The sequence below is a fragment of the Pelophylax lessonae genome, assembly GCF_965119305.1.
Source record: "Pelophylax lessonae genome assembly, chromosome: 2".
NCBI classification, from domain to species: Eukaryota; Metazoa; Chordata; class Amphibia; order Anura; family Ranidae; genus Pelophylax; species Pelophylax lessonae.
In genome coordinates, this window is record NC_138769.1 from 22,114,334 (window position 1) to 22,135,575 (window position 21,242).

The 21,242-nt window shown below is 44.4% G+C and overlaps 1 protein-coding gene across 1 annotated transcript in view; it reads right to left on the reverse strand.

The window, feature by feature from the left end:
- CFAP44 (cilia and flagella associated protein 44) overlaps positions 1-21,242 on the reverse strand; it is a 118,952-nt gene that overhangs the window by 12,179 nt on the left and 85,531 nt on the right. Inside the window, exons 24-31 of the mRNA XM_082245470.1 lie at positions 20,642-20,840; positions 18,095-18,272; positions 14,785-15,267; positions 11,120-11,323; positions 9,656-9,851; positions 8,277-8,387; positions 4,968-5,098; positions 3,404-3,520 (exon numbers count right to left, since the gene is read on the reverse strand). Coding sequence (XP_082101596.1) covers positions 3,404-3,520; positions 4,968-5,098; positions 8,277-8,387; positions 9,656-9,851; positions 11,120-11,323; positions 14,785-15,267; positions 18,095-18,272; positions 20,642-20,840 — 1,619 coding nt within the window. The remainder of the gene's footprint in view (positions 1-3,403; positions 3,521-4,967; positions 5,099-8,276; positions 8,388-9,655; positions 9,852-11,119; positions 11,324-14,784; positions 15,268-18,094; positions 18,273-20,641; positions 20,841-21,242) is intronic.

The following is a 21,242-nucleotide window of genomic DNA, read 5'->3' on the forward strand; positions in this document are numbered from 1 at the left end:
CCCTTGTTGGTTCATTTGCATCTCTCCTCCCATTTCATTATTAGCCCATTTGTATAGACCACTGATCAGATATATTCCCCCTTGTTGGTTCATTTGCATCTCTCCTCCCATTTCACTATTTAAATGTACACCGTGTCACTTGCTATTATACTTGCCATGAAGAAGGAGCGCGGCTGCCCTCCCCCAGGCAGCAAGCACACTCGGAAACGCGTCGTATGCAGACAACATCATCCAGGGTCGACTATCCACCAAGCCTTGCTGTCAAGCAAATACACCGAGCCTACTTCCTGGTTCTAACCTTGCAGTACAAGCCGGCCACGGCAAAAGGATTTCAGCTCCAGCAGGACGGATGTCCATGACCGGATGATGTACACTTCTCCACACTGGAACCTTGTTTGTGTGGAACCTTGTTCTCCAGTCTGTCTTTGTTTCACACTGTAACACCTGACATGAAAAACACCCCATGCGTGTGCAACTACCTTCTTACTGCTAGAGAGCAAGCGATTGACCATGCATGTGCAGTGCACACTCTATGCTAACTATGGGCTACCGAGGAAAGCTGGCAGAGAATAAGTGCACGGTGGTAAACCCATTCTATGTCATGCATTAGCAGTGGGTGATTGGGACGCAGTTCTGCATTCTTGCCCTGGGCGCTGGACAAACCTTTCTCGGTACTGGCTGGCCAAGCTCTTTTGGACCCTCCCCAGGGAAGAGAGAAGGAAAATACTATGGAGTGCGATTTGAGTGACAGCTCTAAGTCTACTGGGGCTGCTGACATCACATCCAAGATGGCAGCACCCAGCAGCAGTCTTGGGGCCTTTGGTGAGGATGTTGTACTACCAGAGTTCCAATAAAAAAAAAAAAAACAGAATGTTGGTATCAAATCTTCTCAAGAGGAATCCAAACTCTGACAGCTGGAAATATTTAGATATTTACAAGTCAAACACTGCTGTGCATATACCATCCCAACCTAAGCCTCTGTTGACCACTCGTGTTTTGAACACAAAGGCTCTTAACACCCCATTCCCCAGACCTAATCTCAGTGCTTTACAATGATTACCAGACTTACACCTCATACTCTTCTTATACTAACAAATAGACCACTGACCTAAGTGTCACTCTTGAACCTGATGAGTGGGACCAAATCCGAGTCACCACATAGTCCTGTTCCCATAATTTGACACCCCTGGAAACAAGCTACAGAGTATTATCCAATGGTACCTAGTCCTGGCCAGGTTGGGCAAATTGGTCCCTCCTGCTTTTGGGGCTGCACAAATCTAGGCACCTACTTGCACATCTGATGGGCATGCCTGGCTATCGGTGAAATTTGGGTCAATTATTTTGGAACCTTCTTGGTTCCACTATCTCCCCAGACTCAACCACAACACTTCTCAATGGATGTCATGGCTGTCGGTAAAATTTGGGTCAATTATTTTGGAACCTTCTTGGTTCCACTATCTCCCCAGACTCAACCACAACACTTCTCAATGGATGCCACCTGACATCACTAGCACACAATTCAGGCTTCTATTACAAACTAACACTGCAACCAAACAAACTACAATCAAGGCCTGCAAGAGTCACTCAAGTATGATACAAGAAAATAAATTGAGGCTATGCTACAAGATAGGATTTCTAAGCACAATAAAGTATGGCAGCCCTGGATAGATAAATATCTCTCACCTGGCTTTGATTCTTCCTTCCTGAAACCCATTCACCTTTACGAACCAACACCTGTCATAGGTCACAGAACTTCATGGTGATCCATCCACTGTCCTAAACCGCCAGGATTCCCCCGCCTACCCACACTTTCTCCTACCAATACCCCTCCTTTCCTCAGGTTCACCCTTGTATGGTTGCCTTGCAGGTACAAACACTTCTATTCTTATAATAAGCTTGTCAGATACATTCTGTATATGAGATAAAATAATGTTGATCCTATCCAAAATTAATATTATTTTTCTGTATTTTCAATAATATATGAGACAGTATTATAACCTGCCTAAAAATGCTCAAGGAAAGAAAAAAACATTGAAAAAAGCTCCCAAGGCACCACCTACATCTGGAATATCAGTGCCCCTTTAAAAGATCAGGCCTTTTTCTGATACTTTTTGTTTACAAGTAAAAAAAATCTGTAATTTTATTTTATTATTTATTTTATTTTTGTACACGGTTTTGTTAAAAAAATAAATAAAAATGTGATCACTTTTATTGCTGTCACAAGGAATGTAAACAGCAACAGGCAGTGATAAGTACTCTTTATGGAGAGATCTGGGGTTTATTAGACCCCAGATGTCTCCTCTGCCCTTAAAACCATTTGATCACACTAAGATCAGTGTGAGCAAATACTGTCCAAATTTACCAGAAAATGCTCGTCACTTCCAGTTTCTTATACCATTGAGCTCATCAGAGACCTTCGGGTCATTGACGGAATCTGTGGTAAACTGACGGAACTGCCGGCTTTATTCCAGGCTTAACGGTAGAGCGGTGCGTGTGTGTGTGTGTGTGGGTGGGTTAGGTTTGGGGACTGCCTGTAAAAGGCAATCCAGCGGCTAATTAGCCGTGGTTAAAGTGAACCCGAACCTTTAAAAAAGTGAATATTTTATATCTTACATGTCTAAGCAGCACTTTTGTAGTTTTATGTTGATTTCTTTCTGAAAAATAGCAGTGCACATCTTGTGCCTAGGCACTCCTGTTCTATAATCTCATATCTGTATCTGCAGTGTGAGGTCATCTAAGGCAGTCGTCCTCAACCCTGGTCCTCAGGGCCCACTAACAGGCCAGGTTTGCAAGATAACTGAAATACATCCCAGGTGATATCATTTGCTGCTTAGTGATTGCATTACACTAGTCTGCATCTCCCCAAGGTAATACTTAAAATCTGGGCTGTTAGCGGGCCCTGAGGACCAGAGTTGAGGACCACTGATCTAAGGTACTGCTGCTTCTGACTGCTAGTCTTCCCAGATTTGGTGATGTCACTACTGTTTTCTACTGTCTGCTTACTGTTCTCCTTGCTGGAGAGGAAGCTGTACCTGAGCAACTGCAGTGCAAGGATCTCCCTGCTCCTGCTCCATTCATATTGAGGATCTGTGCTTACTGCCCCTCTTATTACCCCACAGTCATCACATCACCAGTCATCAAGGGGGCAGTTCCAGCATAAGGAAACAAAGCCCTGCCTCTACCAAGAGACATAGAACAGAGCAGGGCTTTGTAAGACAGTAATGAGTAAAAGATCAGGTGCAAGGAGACTACTACAGAGAATACCAGTCACTAGTCCTTTGTCCTCTGCTTACTTATTTGGGCACAGCTTCCAAAGTACAGGTCCTCTTAATGCAGATTCTTTACAGGATTACACTGGGCTCAAGTGTGCTAGAAAGGGCTGTGGGAGGGGGCAATACTGTACCTGGTGTAGCTTTAAGGGAACAACAACATGCAGCTCATTGAGCTTCTGCTGCTTCTCCCTCTGGAATGCCTCAAGCTCCGCCACAGCCGACTTCAGATTCGCTTCGACTATTTTCACCTGACAAAGAAAATGACTCTACATGTTACCAACTGTATGTATTCAAATGGAAAAAGAGTCTAATTTGACCTACTAATAATTACTATATCTACAGCTCACTGTACATTGGCATGATAGCAGGAAAAAAGCTCCTGACATTGGTGGTCGGTAGGAAGAATGTTCCTTACATTGGTGATCAGTGGGAAGAATGTCCCTTACATTGGAGGTCAGTGGGGAAAATGCTCCTTATATTGGAGGTCTGTGGGAAGAATGCTCCTTACATTGGTGATCAATGGGAAGAATACTCCTTACATTGGTGATCAGTGGGGAAAATGCTCCTTACATTGGAGGTCAGTGGGGAAAATGCTCCTTATATTGGAGGTCTGTGGGAAGAATGCTCCATACATTGGTGGTCAGTGGGAAGAATGCTCCTTACATTGGTGACCGATGGGAAGAATACTCCTTACATTGGAGGTCAGTGGAAAAAATGATCCTTACATTGGTGATCAGTGGGAAGAATGCTCCGTACATTAGTGGTCATTGAGAAGAATGCTCCTTACATTGGGGGGGCAGTGGGAAGAATGCTCTTTACATTGGTGGTCAGGAGAAAAAATTCCCCTTACATTGGTGGTCAGTGGGAGGATTGCTCTATACATTGGTGGCCAGTGGGAAGAATGCTCCTTACATTGGTGGTCAGTGGGAAGAATGCTCCTCACATTGGTGGCCAGTGGGAAGAAAGCTCCTTACATTGGTTGTCAGTGGGAAGAATGTCCCTTACACTGATGGTCAGTGAGAAGAATGATCCTTACATTGGTGGTCAGTGGGAAGAATGCTCCTTACATTGGTGGCCAGTGGGAAGAAAGCTCCTTACATTGGTTGTCAGTGGGAAGAATGTCCCTTACACTGATGGTCAGTGAAAAGAATGCTTCTTATATTGGTGGTCAGTGGGAAGAATGCTCCTTACATTGGTGGTCAGTGGGAAGAATGTGCCTTACATTGGTGTCAGTGGGAAGAAGACGCCTTGCATTGATGGTCAATGGGAGGAATGCTCTTTACACAGGTGGTCAATGTCTTCTCTTTACATTAGTGGTCAGTGGGAAGAATGCTCCTTAAATTGGTGATCAGTGGGAAGAATGCCCCTTACATTGGTGTCAGTGGGAAGAAAACGCCTTGCATTGGTGGTCAATGGGAAGAATGCTCCCCTTACATATAGCTAAAAAAAACTTTAGTGTCAGTGGTAACGTATCCGAGAAGCAGAAATTGCTCATGGCCCTAGTAAACCCTAGCAACTTCCAGAGAAGCTCTGGTTGATAAAGGCTGTTATGGTGTAACATGATATAGACCTAGGTTCCCATTTAAGGTACATGACTTTCTGCACACATTTGATAAATGCAGCTAAGTTTGGTATAAAACACATATAATGTAAGTATGAATGTAGCGAAGTCATATCACAGTCCTAATAAATAACCTTTTTGGCCAGTGCGTCATATTCCTTCTTCAGATTATCAACAAGTTTCTTTTCTTCTGTGAGAGTCTCCTCGATGTCCAGGCGCTTTTCTCGCAGTTGCAAGGTGTTGTCAAACAGTTGGGGGTCGCAATCTGTACAGGACAGAAAGATGGTGAAAAAATAAACATGGCCGTCTCCAAAAACAATTATAATGATATAAAACATACGACATGGTATTGAAGATAGTTACATTATGAATATGCCTGTACCTTTGACCCCAGAAACCTGTTTTCTGGGTATATTAGATGAAATAACATGGTCTAGATATCACAAGATAATGCTTAGAGAAACGCTGTTTATGGCAAGGAAAACAATCACAGTTAAGTGGATACAAGTGAAGCCCCCTGCTGTTAAGAACTGGATAAGAGCGGTAAATCAGATTTTGCCATTTGAAAAAGTATTGTATATGCATAGAGGATGCTCAACGAAATATAATAAAATTTGGGATAATTGGTGTCAATCAACATTAACCAATGGTTGAATATAAGGAGATAACCAAGAGGATATAGAGGGATGCACATAGTATGATGAGGAAATAAATCTATGATTGCGTTGGAGCAAGGGGTTGGGGCACACCAGGACAACGGCGATCAATTAAGCTAAATGGATATACCTTGGCATAAAGAGATTATGAATACTAAGTAAACAGATAATTATTTGGATATTGTATAATTTTTTTTTTATAATGTTTTGTCCCTTTGTTGAAAGGACGTTTGGAATGTTCGTTTTATGCACATATTGAAATAAAAAGAATTAAAAAAAAAAAGATAGTTACATTACGGAAAAACTATCCTTCCAGGACCAGCATTGGGGGTCACCGGGGGGGTTGTAGAGGGTGCAGCTCTGCAACCAATCAGCTTCCAGGTTTTATTGTCAAAGCTTAACTGAACAAGCTGAAGTTAGAAGCGGATTGGTTTCTGTGCAGAGCTGCATCAGATTCTGCACTCTCTAGTCTTAGCAAATCAACCCCCTAATGTTTTAGCTTCCCACTTCAGACTCTCCCTTTTCACGTCCTTCAATCCGGGTCATTAAGAATATCTTGTTATGTTGGGCTGTTCCCCATTCCCACATCAGCAGACTTTTAGATAAGTAAGGCACTGCCTGTTACTCCAGGAAATGTCAAACTTTGACCCTGCAGCCTTCTGGAATATGTGACATGGGTCCCAGGAGGCTGAGGGCAGAGAGGGGTTAAGCCACCATTGCCTGGGTAAGGAACAGAGACGTAAAATTGTTGGACCTACAAAAATAGGGTATTTGCAAATGGGAAAAAAATAATAGTAGTTATGTCTGGGAGGATGAAGGGAAGACGAGGCTCTTCTGTAAACAGGAATGGAACAAGGGGTGGGCAGGGGGGAACAGCTGCACTGGGCACAATGGTTTATTGCAGGTATGGGGGAATCTTTGCCCTGGATGGCCTTGTCCTGACACTGTCTGTAAGACATTCCTGATTACATGGGCTAGGGGGACATAGGAGTCATTTAGATATGTCAATTAATATAAAATGGGAAAAACGTTATTACTCCAGTTACATGCATCACTTTGTATATTTTGTGTGCTATATTATTTCATTTTGATTTTTTTTTACTTTTGTTTTTAAAAATGTGGGCAATAAAGTTATGTTTAAAAAACACTGCCTCCAAGATGTATATTTTTTCTTTTTGACTTTTTTCATATCTGTAAACTTTTGGACATATTATGTACACTGAATCAGGTCTCTAACAATCCAATAAAAACGGAAGTGTGAGAGCTTTTCATGATTATTTTAATCATTTTAAATGATTTTTACTGCAGTTTTGATCACTTTAAACCAGGAAATAATTGAAAGGCGGAAGGCAGATTGCTGCAGACTCTTCAGTTCTGAGTGATCTTTTTTTTTTTGGAATTGAAAGCTAATTGAAATTGCCACAAAAGCATCTCAATGTCCGGCCATGATGTCTCTTGGTGGGCTAAAGCAAATGCCCATCTTGCACCATTGTACTGGTGTACAATGTTCTGCCAGTACTGCTTGGTGGGCAAGGAGCATGGAAGGCATACCAATTGTGCTGCTGTACAAGGGCTCTCTGGGCCCATTTATAATAGACATCTGTAGATGTCTACTGGAGATGTCTAAGATAGGTACTGGAACCACCAGGACTGAAAACTGGGCCTGGACATCATTTACATTTCACTGTTAATTTATACAGAATGAATAAGATTTTTACTTGGCCAGTAGTAGAATGGAGGAGGGGGGTCCTAAAATTGGTCCTGCAAAGGGACCCTTTGGTGACGCTGTCCACCACTGGCCAGCAGAAAAAGTTCAACCAGGTGTGTTTTTAAAATTTACACAAAGGACTGACAAGCAGGGCCGTCTTAATGCATTGGCACTGCCCAAGGGCCCCAGGTGCATGTGGGCCCCATGATAATCTTGCATCGTACTTGGAAACTATCCCAGATTTGCCGGGACAGTCACTCTTTTTACTAAGCTGTCTCGGGATGGCCGTGTCCCAGGCAGTGCCCCGGAACCTGTACTGTGCCCTCCTGCAGTGCTGGGACACCTAGAGCCCAGGGTGAACATACAAAACTGCCCCCCCTCCCCCCAAGATGTATGAGCATTATGTGTCAACAAAAATCCCCCCACAAAAACACTGAGCACTAATCTGCATGATTACCCCTTAGCCTAAATGCATAAATCCCAGAGTTGTATAAAGTACTCGAAACCCATACTTGAGTAAAAGTACAAGTTCCCCTCCTAGAACAATACTTACCCCCCTGCTGCCTCCTTCAAACATAAATCCCCCCCCCCCCCAAGCTCCTTGTGGTGCCCCCTCACCTCACCTGATACCACAGTGCCCAGGGCAGCCCTGCCTTCCACCCAGCCCTTGTCCTGGCCCTGCCCTCCTGATCCCAGTACTGTGCCCTCCTGATCCCAGTACTGTGCCCTCCTGATCCCAGTACTGTACCCTCCTGATCCCAGTACTGTGCCCCCCTGATCCCAGTACTGTGCCCTCCTGATCCCAGTACTGTGCCCTCCTGATCCCCCCCCCTATGCTGTGCCCTTTGTGTTGATTAGTCTTTCATTTATGGTATGTTTTCTTATTGTTTAAAATACATTTTATTGACAGTACTAATAAATATATGTTTAATTCTATTAAGTATTTATACTTTAATTCTTGAGAGTAGGTGCATAAATTGGGGCATGCTGGTAGGGGCCCCAGTACATTACTTTGCCCAGAGGCCCATGACGCTATTAAGATGGCCCTGCTGACAAATGGAAAGACAGAAATGACTCACTGTCAGGACAAATGGAATCATCAAAGACACCGTCCTCTGAATCCGATTCCTGCTCATCGCTTTCATAAGTCGACTCCTCATCAGACTCTTCATCGCTTTCTTCATCCTCCTCTAAGGATTAAACACAGAATACATTAACCCCAGGATAAAGCAGAGTTGTGCTGTGCACATATACAGTACAAGATCACATCAGAACATCTGGGTTCCCTCTCTGGAGTGCATTCTATAAGGAGTCCACTAGGGGGCCCCCGACAAACCACAATATACTGTATAGTCAGAGAGTCCAGGTCCCAGTGGAACCCCGGCTGTCGTTCTAGGACCAATAATGGGGCACTATTCCTCCCACTGACACCAATGATGGGGTACTATTCCTCCCATTGACACCAATGAGGGGACACTATTCCTCCCACTGATACCAATGATGGGGCACTATTCCTTCCACTGACACCAATGATGGGGCACTATTCCTCCCACTAACACCAATGATGGGACACTATTCCTCCCACTGGCACCAATGATGTGACACTATTCCTCCCACTGACACCAATAATGGGGCACTATTCCTCCCACTGACACCAATGATGGGGTACTATTCCTCCCATTGACACCAATGATGGGACACTATTCCTCCCACTGATACCAATGATGGGGCACTATTCCTCCCATTGACACCAATGATGAGACACTATTCCTCCCAAGGACACCAATGATGAGACACTATTCCTCCCATTGACACCAATGATGGGACAATATTCCTTCCACTGATACCAATGATGGGGCACTATTCCTCCCACTGACACCAATGATGGGGCACTATTCCTCCCACTGACACCAATGATGGGACACTATTCCTCCCACTGACACCAATGATGAGGCACTAGTCCTCCCAAGGACACCAATGATGAGACACTATTCCTCCCACTGATACCAATGATGGGGCACTATTCCTTCCACTGATACCAATGATGGGGCACTATTCCTCCCACTGACACCAATGATGGGGCACTATTCCTCCCACTGACACCAATGATGGGACGTTTTTTCTCCCACTGACACCAACAATGGACACTATTCCTTCTACTGACACCAATGATCAGGCACTATTCCTTCCACTGAAACCAAGGATTGGGCAGTATTCCTCCTCCTATTGACCACAGGTGCAATGTCGTTTTTTTAACTCCCACTGACCACCAAGCCTGATGCATTTTCTACTCCCACTAGACACAATCAGCCCATTAAAGTTTGAAGGACAGTAAGCTGGCCCTTTTGTTTAGAAAGTTTGGACACCCATGTTCTAGATCCTAGCTATGGAAGCACTGAGTTTACCAACCCGGCAATGAGTCTTGTTTATCCTATAATGAGCTGACACTCCTACAAACCTTCGTCCCCCGTCACTTCCTTCCTTTTGGTGCGTTTGATTTTCTTCTTAAAGACTTTGGTGAGAAAAGTGGCAAATTTGTTGTTCTCGCCCAGTGAGGTCTGGAAGGTGACATGTAGGGTCTTTTCTTTCTCCTGAAGCTTCACAATGTCCTTCTTCTTCGTCTCCAGCTGTTGCAGATAATCCTCAGACTTCCTCTATGGAGAAACCAAAGAAAGTCCATGTGCAATGCCAAAGAAATCTGTTCCCTTGTCTGGCTGGTCTTAGCTCTGTATAACCAGTGCGGTCACTGGTCACATCCCTGGTTGACCTTAGCTCTGTATAACCAGTGTGGTCACTCTTCACCTCCCTGGCTAAACCTTAGCTCTGTATACCCAGTGTGGTCACTGTTCACATCTCTGGATAAACCTTAGCTCTGTATAACCAGTGCAGTCACTTTTTACCTCCCTGGCCGGTCTTAGCTCTGTATAACCAGTGCAGTCACTGTTCACATCCCTGGCTAAACCTTAGCTCTGTATAACCAGTGCGGTCACTCTTCACCTCCCTGGTTGACTTTAGCTCTGTATAACCAGTGCGGTCACTGTTAACCTCCCTGGCTGGTCTTGGCTCATTAAAACCAGTGCAGTCACTTTTCACCTCCCTGACTTACCTTAGCTCTGTATAACCAGTGTGGTCACAGTTCACCTTCCTGGCCAGTCTTAGCTCAATATAACCAGTGTGGTCACTCTTCACCTCCCTGGCCGGTCTTAGCTCTGTATAATCAGTGTGTTCACTGTTCACCTTCCTGGTTGACTTTAGCTCTGTATAACCAGTGCGGTCAATGTTCACCTTCCTGGCCAGTCTTAGCTCTGTATAACCAGTGTGGTCACTGTTAACCTCTCTGGCCGGTCTTAGCTCAATATAACCAGTGTGGTCACTCTTCACCTCCCTAGCCAGTCTTAGCTCAATTTAACCAGTGCGGTCACTGTTAACCTCCCTGGCCAGTCTTAGCTCTGTATAACCAGTGTGGTCACTGTTCACCTTGCTGGTCGGTCTTAGCTCAATATAAGCAGTGCGGTCACTGTTAACCTCCCTGGCCGGTCTTAGCTCGGTATAACCAGTGTGGTCACTTTTCAAATCCCTGACTTACATTAGCTCTGTATAACCAGTGTGGTCATGGTTAACCTCCCTGGCCGGTCTTAGCTCAATATAACCAGTGTGGTCACAGTTCACCTCCCTGACTTACCTTAGCTCTGTATACTCAGTGTGGTCACAGTTCACCTCCCTGACTTACCTTAGCTCTGTATAACCAGTGTGGTCACAGTTCACCTCCCTGACTTACCTTAGCTCTGTATAACCAGTGTGGTCACTGTTCACCTCCCTGACTTACTTTAGCTACCGTATGTATACTCAGTGTGGTCACAGTTCACCTCCGTGGCTGACCCTGCTCTATATAATTAGTGCCGTCACTTCACCTTCCACTCACCTTCATCTCTTCCAGCTCAGAGACTCGGTCGCTGACCTTCTCCTGCAGAATGTCTTCTCTCTTCTCATATTCCTTCAGCAGCATCAGCTCCTCGAAAAGAGTGATGTGTCGGAGGTCGGCCATTTTCATTTGTACGTCCAGCTGAAGCTTCTTGTGTCGCAGGAGGCGGAGCTCGGCATCAAAACTAATCACCAGCTCATTTATCTGAATGCAAAAAAGTATGTCGCCTAAATTATTGGGTCCAGTTCAACACAAGAATTCTGTATTTATACATCTTTCGGTTGATCAGCCTATAATTGTGCATTGCATAGAGAAGCAAAAAGACGCAGCGATGACATCATTGGGTCTAAAATAAGGTATGTCATGAAAACAGAAAAAGGAAGCAAGTTACACTTTGCCTTTAATGTTTTCTTATATATATATATATATATATATATATAGGGGATATCCCCTCCCGCTCCTTGTAATGACAGCCAAGCGGCTCCTCAGCCGCATCGGTTGTCATTACAAGACAGCCGACCGTCGGCTTTGGACGTCGGTACCGGGGTGATGCCTCTAGCTGCAGGGATCACTCCGATACAAGCACTTTCCCGAAATATCGGCAATATCGGCAACCTCAGGGACCGATTCCGATATATCGGGGAAAGTGCATATCGGCCCTCGATAATCGACTCGATAATCGCTCGATTCATTTATATATATATATATATATATATATATATATATATACACACACACACACACATATATATATATATATATATATACACACACACACACACATATATATATATATATATATATATATATATATATACACACACACACACACATACACATATATATATATATATATACACACACACACATACACTATATTACTAAAAGTATTGGGGCGCCTGCCTTTACACGCACATGAACTTTAACCACTTCCGGACCGCCTGCCGCATTTATACCGTGGCAGTGCGGCTCGCCTGCGCAAAATCACATCCATGTACTTGATTTTGTGTAGGAGATCTGAGGCGCGCACGCAGGAGCCAATCAGCGGGTCTGGCAATGGCCGCCAGGACCTGCCAATCGTTCCGAGGAGAGGCAGAATGGCGGTCTGCCTATGTTCTTTCACAGAGGAAAATAGAGATCTTGTGTTTCTTCTAAGCAGAAACATGGATCTCTGTTTTCATCTAGTGCTTCCACTCCCCCACACAGTTAGAATGTACTCCCTAGGAACACATTTGACCCTTTGATCGCCCCCTGATGTTAGCCCCTTCCTTGCCAGTGTCATTTAGTGCCGGTTCACATATATGCGATGCGGGAAGTCTGAGAATCCACTGCAGGTTCCCGCATCGCATTCAAATCGCAGGCAGTTCACACTGCCATATGCAAATTGCTGGGGGTGTCAATACAAAGTTAACGACACCCCGGAATCAGTTTGCATATTGCAGTGCGAACTTTCTGTTCGGACATGAATCGGATCGCATGGGTGTGAACACCCATGCAATCCGATTCTGCTGTGGATCCAAAAAAGGGTCCTGTGCGAGTTGTGTCTGAATCTGATGCAGATTCAGCCACACAATCTGTATGGCTGAATTTGCATCGCACAGACATCGCATGTGATTTATAGAGCAGTGCGCTCCGAATCACATGCAATGTCTGTCATCGCACTGATGTGAACCAGGGCTTATACAATGACAGTGCATTTTGTTTACTGTATTGGTGTCACTGGTGCCCACTTAATGTCAGATTTGTCGCTGCAATGTCACAGTCCCACTAAAAATCGTTGACCGCCACCATTAATAGTAAAAAAATAAAAAGTCCATAAATCTATCCCATAGTTTGGAGATGGAATAACTTTTGCGCAAACCAATCAATATACGCTTATTGGGATTTTATATCATAAATATGTAGCAGAATACAAATTGGCCTAAATTGATGAAGAAATTTTATTTTTTTTTTGCATTTTTTATTAAATGTCTTTTATAGCAGAAAGTAAAAAATATCTTGTATTTTTTATTTTTTTTTAAATTGTCGCTCCTTTTTTGTTTATAGCGTAAAAAAAAAAAAAGAAGGATCGCAGAGGTGATCAAATACCACGAAAAGAAAGCTCTATTTGTAGGGGGGGGGGGGGGGGACATAAATTTTATTGGATATAGCATCACAGGACCGCGCAATTGTCAGTTAAAGTAATGCAGTGCCGTTTTACAAAAGATGGCCTGGTCATTGAGGGGGTAAAACCTTCCGGGGCTGAAGTGGTTATTGGCATCCCAGTCTTAGTCCGTAGGGTTCAATATTGAGTTGGCCCACCCTTTGCAGCTCTAACAGCTTCAACTCTTCTGGGAAGGCTGTCCACAAGGTTTAGGAGTGTCTATGGGACTGTTTGACCATTCTTCCAGAAGCTGATGTTAGACGAGAAGGCCTGGCTGGCAGTCTCTGCTCTAATTCATCCCAAAAGTGTTCTATCGGGTTGAGGTCACTACTGGTAGCATGAGGCCATACCTGGACCCTATAGAAGTTGCACAGGCACTCCTCCAGGATGGCACATCACTATGTGTCATTGCCAGAAGGTTTGCTGTGTCTCCCAGCACAGTCTCAAGAGCATGTATAGATCCTAACACATTACCTAGTCCATACCAGTATAGATCCTAACACATTACCTAGTCCATACCAGTATAGATCCGAACACATTACCCAGTATATGCCAGTATAGATCCTAACACATTACCCAGTCCATACCTGTATAGATCCGAACACATTACCCAGTATATGCCAGTATAGATCCTAACACATTACCCAGTCCATACCTGTATAGATCCTAACACACTACCCAGTCCATATCAGTATAGATCCTAACACATTACCCAGTCCATACCAGTATAGATCCGAACACATTACCCAGTATATGCCAGTATAGATCCTAACACATTACCCAGTCCATACCAGTATAGATCCTAACACACTACCCAGTCCATATCAGTATAGATCCTAACACATTACCCAGTCCATACCAGTATAGATCCTAACACATTACCCAGTCCATATCAGTATAGATCCTAACACACTACCCAGTCCATACCAGTATAGATCCTAACACATTACCCAGTCCATACCAGTATAGATCCTAACACATTACCCAGTCCATACCTGTATAGATCCTAACACATTACACAGCCCATACCAGTACAGATCCTAACACATTACCCAGTCCATACCAGTATAGATCCTAACACATTACCCAGTCCATACCAGTATAGATCCTAACACATTACCCAGCCCATACCAGTACAGATCCTAACACATTACCCAGTCCATACAAGTATAGATCCTAACACATTACCCAGTCCATACCAGTATAGATCCTAACACATTACCCAATCCATACCAGTATAGATCCTAACACATTACCCAGTCCATACCAGTATAGATCCTAACACATTACCCAGACCATACCAGTATAGATCCTAACACATTACCCAGTCCATACCAGTATAGATCCTAACACATTACCCAGTCCATACCAGTATAGATCCTAACACATTACACAGACCATATGAGTATAGATATCCAGCATGACGTTTCCCCTTTAGAGATCTGATGTCTTTTCAATGTGTTCCTTTAATCTTTTTGTACACAGTATGTTCCCCCCTATTGGTTATGATGGGTCAATGTACCTGTTTGATGATATTTTTCTGCCTGTAGAGATTTTGGATTTCCTCAACCCGAATCATCTCCTTCTCCAGCTCGGACAGTTCTGTATCCTCCGCATGCACAGACCCGGCACGGTAGGACCTGACGGTCGTTGTGGTGGATGGCCTTGAAGACCAGGCCTGCTTAACTGCAGCTTGCTGCTGCCCACCAAACCCCTCAAAGGCTCCGAATCCCCCTCCTTCCATCATCCGCGGGGCCTGGACCTGCCTCGCTTGCTCCTGTTTGAATTTTTGGAGGGTCTCGCTGTCATACTGGAACTTCCTCTCCGGAATCTCATCGGGGTGCATGGATGGGACTTTGGGGATGGGGAGATGTTTGGAAGGGTCCAGCATGGACTGGATGACTTTCAGCTCCACCACTAAACTCTTCATTTGTTCTATGGTCTCCACCTTGAAATCTCGCAGCTCTAAGATGGAGCGGTTCATGGCCGACTTTTGCCCATGGATCTGTATGAAGGCACAAAAATAAAAAATTGTCAGGCCGCTCTATGGTAGGATGGACAGAGGAGATAAAGGAAAGAACCGGTGAGATCAAAATCATAGCAGATTAAACTTTGGCTTTAAATTAGTATTAAACCCAAAAGCAAAAATGTAATTTGTTGCAGCTTACCAAACATTAGATGTGCTGGCTGCATTCGTTTTCTTTTTTTTAGGCTTTTTTCCCCTCTGTTTTCCCCTGGTGATCTGGCCACTACCACACCTCCTGTATTGGAGAGCCCCCACTCTGGATGAAGGAGCACAGGGGGCACCTTTGGACAGCAGCATTGTCTTGGGGGTGGGGGGGATGGGGGTGTTAGATGGACTAGACCAGGGGTCTCCAAATATTTTAAACAAAGGGCCAGTTTATTATCCTTCAGACTTTAGGAGGGCCGGATTGTGGCCCGCAGGGGCAGTAAATGTCCCGGGCTCGGCATCAATGAGAATAAATATGGCCTCAGGTTTGGTGGTGAATAGGAGAAAGGAGCAGTGTCCCTATTAGTAGGGGGAATAGTATCCCATCATTGGTATCAGTGGAAGAATTATAAGAATAGTGTCTCCTATCAGTGGGAGGAATAGTGCCCCCGAGGGCCAGATAAAGACTAGCAAAGGGCCACATCTGGCCCTCGGGCCGCAGTTTGGAGACCCCTGGACTAGACGTTTTAGATACAAATACAAATTGAAACCAAACTAGCTCACACTTCAAAGGCAATTACAGCAGTTTTTTTTTTTTTTTCGTTTTGGGATAAAGGTTTTACCTAAATAAATAAAATCTGATCATTGTAAGCACCCCTGTCAGTTTTAATAGGTTTGTCTTAACTGCTACATCTGCAGGACAGCTTGTAAACAAACAACAGACTTACTGGGTAGATGACCAGGTGAAAATAAAGGAAAAGGAGCCTAAAAATATATATATATATATTTTTCAAAATTGTCGGCCTTTTTTTGTTTAAAGTGCAAACAATAAATGCAGAGGTGATCAAATACAACCAAAAGAAAGCTCTATTTGTGTGGGGAAAAAACATGGCGAATGATATAGCGAATGAATATTCGCTAATATCACACTGATTTTCCTCCCAGCCAATCAGGAAGCGGGTCGTAAGACCCCTTTCCTGATTGGCTGAAAAGAGAAGCGATTTAACTGGCCATTGGCCAGGAAGAGGCAGGAGTCGTACGGCCGGAGGAGACTCACACCAGCTTAGGGAAGGAGCAGGTAAGGATGCTGGCTGTCTGGCTGGGAGGAGGTAGATTTGATTGCGGGCCGTCCCGCCGGAGGGGGGGGTGTTGGTTTTGCCGCCCCCCCATATTTTCATTCACCAGCCACCACTGGTGCTACATATGTATTAACCACTTACCGCAAAATAACGTATATTTACGTCGGCAAACTTTGCGGTGTTATACCGGTGTGATGCCTCTAGCTAGAGACATCACCCCGGTACCATTGTTTAGAGTCGGCGGTCGGCTTTCCAGTAGTATTGACCGATGCGGCTCGGGAGCCGCTCGGTCGTTACCCCGGCGAGCGGGAGGGGACGTCCCCCCCTCCTGCCGCCTTCCGCGGCTTTGCCCGGGTCTCCCGTCCCACCGGGAGGCCCGATCACCCAGCCGGCACGTCCGCCGGCTGGATGGAGTCCCGATCAAAGCCGGAAAGCGGCTTCTATCGGGTCTCCGATGACGTAACCCGGAGGCGGCGTCCATGACGTCACGTCCGGGTTACTCTGCCGCTAAAGGCGGCAGTTTCAAAAAGTGAATGTATTCAAAAATGCCATTTTCGGCGTTTTGAATACATGGAAGTGTAGTGGAGGGGTTTGGGGTCTTTTAGACCCTAGATCCCTCCATAAAGAGTACCTGTCACTGCATGTTGGTGTCACAAGGGATGTTTACATTGCTTGTGACAGCAATAAAAGTGATCAGATTTTTTATTTTTTTTTTAAACCTGTGATGAAGATAAAAAAAATTTAATAAAATAGCTCTGAGCTCGCGCATGAAAGAAAACGCATATGGAAGTCGAGCCGCGAATGAAATCGCTGTTCAAACCACACATGTGAGGTATCGCTGTGATCGCCAGAGAGTGAGCAATAATTTTAAAAAAGAGCTACACTCTAACTCTAAACTGGTAACCGTTAAAAATTTTTAAAGCGTCGCCTATTGAGATTTCTATTGACCGTAGTTTGTCGCCATCCCACGGGTGTGCGCAATTTTAAACCGTAACATGTTGGGTATCTATTTACTCGGCGTGACATCATCTTTCACAATATACAAAAAAAATGGGCCAACTTTACTGTTTAGTTTTTTTAAATGCAGTGAAATATGATTTTTCGTAATTTTTCCAAACAAATGGCGTTTTAAAGACCGCTGCGCAAATACCGCGTGACAAAAAATATTGCAATGACCGCCATTTTATTCTCCAGAGTCTTTGCTAAAAAAAAATAAATATATATATATATATATATATATATATATAATGTTTGGGGGTTCTAAGTAGTTTTCTAGGAAAAAATGCTGATTTTAACTTGTAAACAAAAAGTGTCCGAAATAGGGCTGGGGCTTAAGTGGTTAAGCCTATCAGAGATGAAATAGCAAGAGAAAGAAAATATGGTACTGGAGTGCTTGAAGAATGGGCATGAGCAGCAGGAGACCAAGATTTGGGACAATTTAAATAAGGCTTTAAGAAACCCTCGCCATTACAGCCTGTTTATAAATCAATGCTCCCGTATCTGACTGCTGGGGTCCAAGAGGCCCACAACAAGTACCGAGGAGCCGCATATGGCAGTAGGTCAGGCACCAATGATATACGTACAATACTCTCCAGCATCGCCAGCTCGTTCCTCTTCTGCTCCGCATTGATACGCAGATGTTCTGGGACCGTGTAGTCCCCCGCCGTCTTCAGTTTAAAGTCCCCCATGTTTTCTTTGGCGTTTTTTATTGCAAGAACATCCTGAGGATCCTCGTAGTCCTCGCTGGGTTTAGTCTTATATCTGGAGAGGAACAATAAGGTTGTCATTCTGATGCTCCTGTAAAGCTAGAACATTATAGATGTGATCAGTGTACTAATCCTGAACAGATAACAAGAATTCACCAACAAACCCAGTTATGTATTCTTTAAATACAATAAACATGATTTAAGTACAGATTCCAAGAGGGAGGGCCAGCGGTGTAAGTAGGTCATGCTGTCAGTCTAACATTGAGAGTTTGCTGACAGAAGGTAGTTACATAGTGAATGCAGGCTCCTGGGTTTAGTAACACTTTAATACATAGTTACATAGTTTGTGAGGTTGAAAAAAGACATCCGTCCATCCAGTTCAACCTACGATGTGTGTGTGTGTTTGCTGTTGACCGTACATTGTATACCCCTGTATGTTGTACACTGTATACCCCAGTATGTTGTACATTTTATACCCCTGTATGTTGTACATTTTATACCCCTGTAGGTTGTACATTGTATACCCCAGTATGTTGTACATTTTATACCCCTGTATGTTGTACATTGTATACCCCTGTATGTTGTACATTGTATACCCCTGTATGTTGTACATTGTATACCCCTGTATGTTGTGGTCTCTAAGGTGCCCATCTAAATCGTTTTTGAAACTATCAATGCTCCCTGCTGATACCACTGCTTGTGGAAGAGAATTCCACATCCTTACTGCTCTGACAGTGAAGAACCCCTTACGTATTTTAATGTTAAACCGTTTTTCCTCTAGTTTTAGTGAGTGGCCACGTGTCTTATTGTATTTCCTTTCTCTAAAAAGTGTGTTCATTATGCTAGGGTCACCAGTACAGTATTTGTACATTGATATCATATCCCCCCTCAATCGTCTCTTCTCCAGAGAGAATAAGTTCAGTGCTTGTAGCCTTTCCTCATAGCCGATGCCCTCCATTCCCCTAATTATTTTTGTTGCCCTTCTCTGGATTCTCTCCAGTTCTAGCACATCCTTCCTGAGGACCGGTGCCCAGAACTGGACGGAATACTCCAGATGTGGCCGGACCAGAGTCTTGTAGAGCGGGAGAACAATCTCTTTATTTCTGGAGTGAATCCCCTTTTTTATACATCCCAGTATTCAGTTGGCTTTGCTTGCAGCGGCTTGCCACTGCCAAGCCTGTTGTCCACTAGGACCCCCAGGTAGCACCCGCATAAGCATGCTGACCCTCTTTTGCGCCGGCACCTCCCGGAGGTTTAAGAGGTTTTAGATGCGGGAAGGCGGGATGGGCTTTATGATCATGTGACCACTGTGATTGGCTGTCACAGCGATCACATGATCGGAAAGCTCCCGCTCGCTCCTAGCTTTCCGTTAGCTGGGAGTGCACAGAGCAGCCACATGGCGCCAAGACCCACCCGCCGACAGGCCGCATATTTGCGCACTGTCAGCGCCTAGGGGTTAACCACTTGACCTCCAAAAGATTTACCTCCCTTTTATGGCCAGGCCATTTTTTGCTTTTTGTACTACGTTACTTTGACAATTTTGCAGCCCTGCAACGCTGTACATGAAATTTTTATAATTTTTTTCCCACAAATAGAGTTTTCTTTTAGTGGTATTTGATCACCATTGGACTGAAACTGAAAAACACAAAGAATTAAAAAAAAAACAAGCAATATTTTTTACTTTCTACTATAAAACACATCCAATAAAAAAATCAAACTTCTTCATAAATTTAGGGCAATATGTATTCTGTTATATATTTTTGTCCTTGGTCTTTATTTCCTTGAAGCACATTCACCAGTAAGTGTAGCTAGGGGAGAAGAGGCACTCCCCTAGACTAAACAAGCAATTAACCCTAAAGCCCCGTACACATGTACCGAATGTCGGCCGAACGATCGGCCGTCTTTTGTCCGGTGCTGTCCTGTCGGCTGAAAAGTGCAAAAGACTGCACACGAATTTTGTAGGCCAACAACAGCCGACTGCAGAAGTGATGTCATGTGATGGTTAACTTTCCGTGTGTTTTTTCTTTTCTGAGCATGCCCAGTCTTGCTAATCTGCTGTTTGTCGGCCGAATTCTGTACTGGCTGACGAACAATCGACCGTTCTGGTGACGGCCAACAAAAATTTTAAAGTCTGCACGACAGATTCTGTTCGGCCGAAAATGCGCTGTCGGCTGTCGGAAGCATCATACTAACAAGCCTACAATCGGCAGATTGGTCATCGGCCGAATATTTACGGCCTACAATCGGTACGTGTGTACGGGGCTTAAGAGACGTACTTTGTCAAGTCAACGAATGTGCTGTGTTTATTTCTACGAAACGTTTGTTTGAAAATCTGCTAGCGTATGGTCGGCTTTAGTATGAAGTGCCCGCAGTGTCCTGGAAGTAGCGAATTATACTCAGACTGTCTTCAGAAACAGAACTCACAGCTTATCCCATTCTTGCTTCCTCTGGGAAATCTTCGATTTGGCCTTCTCAGCCTTTTCTATGACTTTACGAATTCTTTCTACTTGACCTTCAGACCTCTTCCATGCCCACTGCGACCTCTGTTGCTGGTCCTGCTTCCGGGCCCCAAGACTGGGGTCTGCACCCGCCGCCACAACACTCCTGACCCCGACATCGGGCGCTGCTATGACATATAAACACAAAAAAGCCAGGATTATTAACTGTCCCATGAGTATATTGGGGGGGGGGGGGGGAGTGGGTGAGGGGAGACACCCAAGGTACACTGCCACACCAAGGGTCCAGTACCTTCTAGTACAATAAGGCCATTGCAGGTGCAGAACGTCAGTAATATAAACACATGCGCACATGTAGCAAGCCAGATACTGCCTCATTTCCTGGCTGAAGGATGTCTGGTATAATCTAGCCCATGGGTGCTCAACCTGTGGCCCTCCAGGTGTTGCAGAACAACAAGTCCAATGAGGCATTGTAAGGCTGACAGTTACAAGCATAACTCTCAAAGGCAGAGGTATGATAGGACTTGTAGTTCTGCAACAGCTGGAGGGCCACAGGTTGAGAACCCATT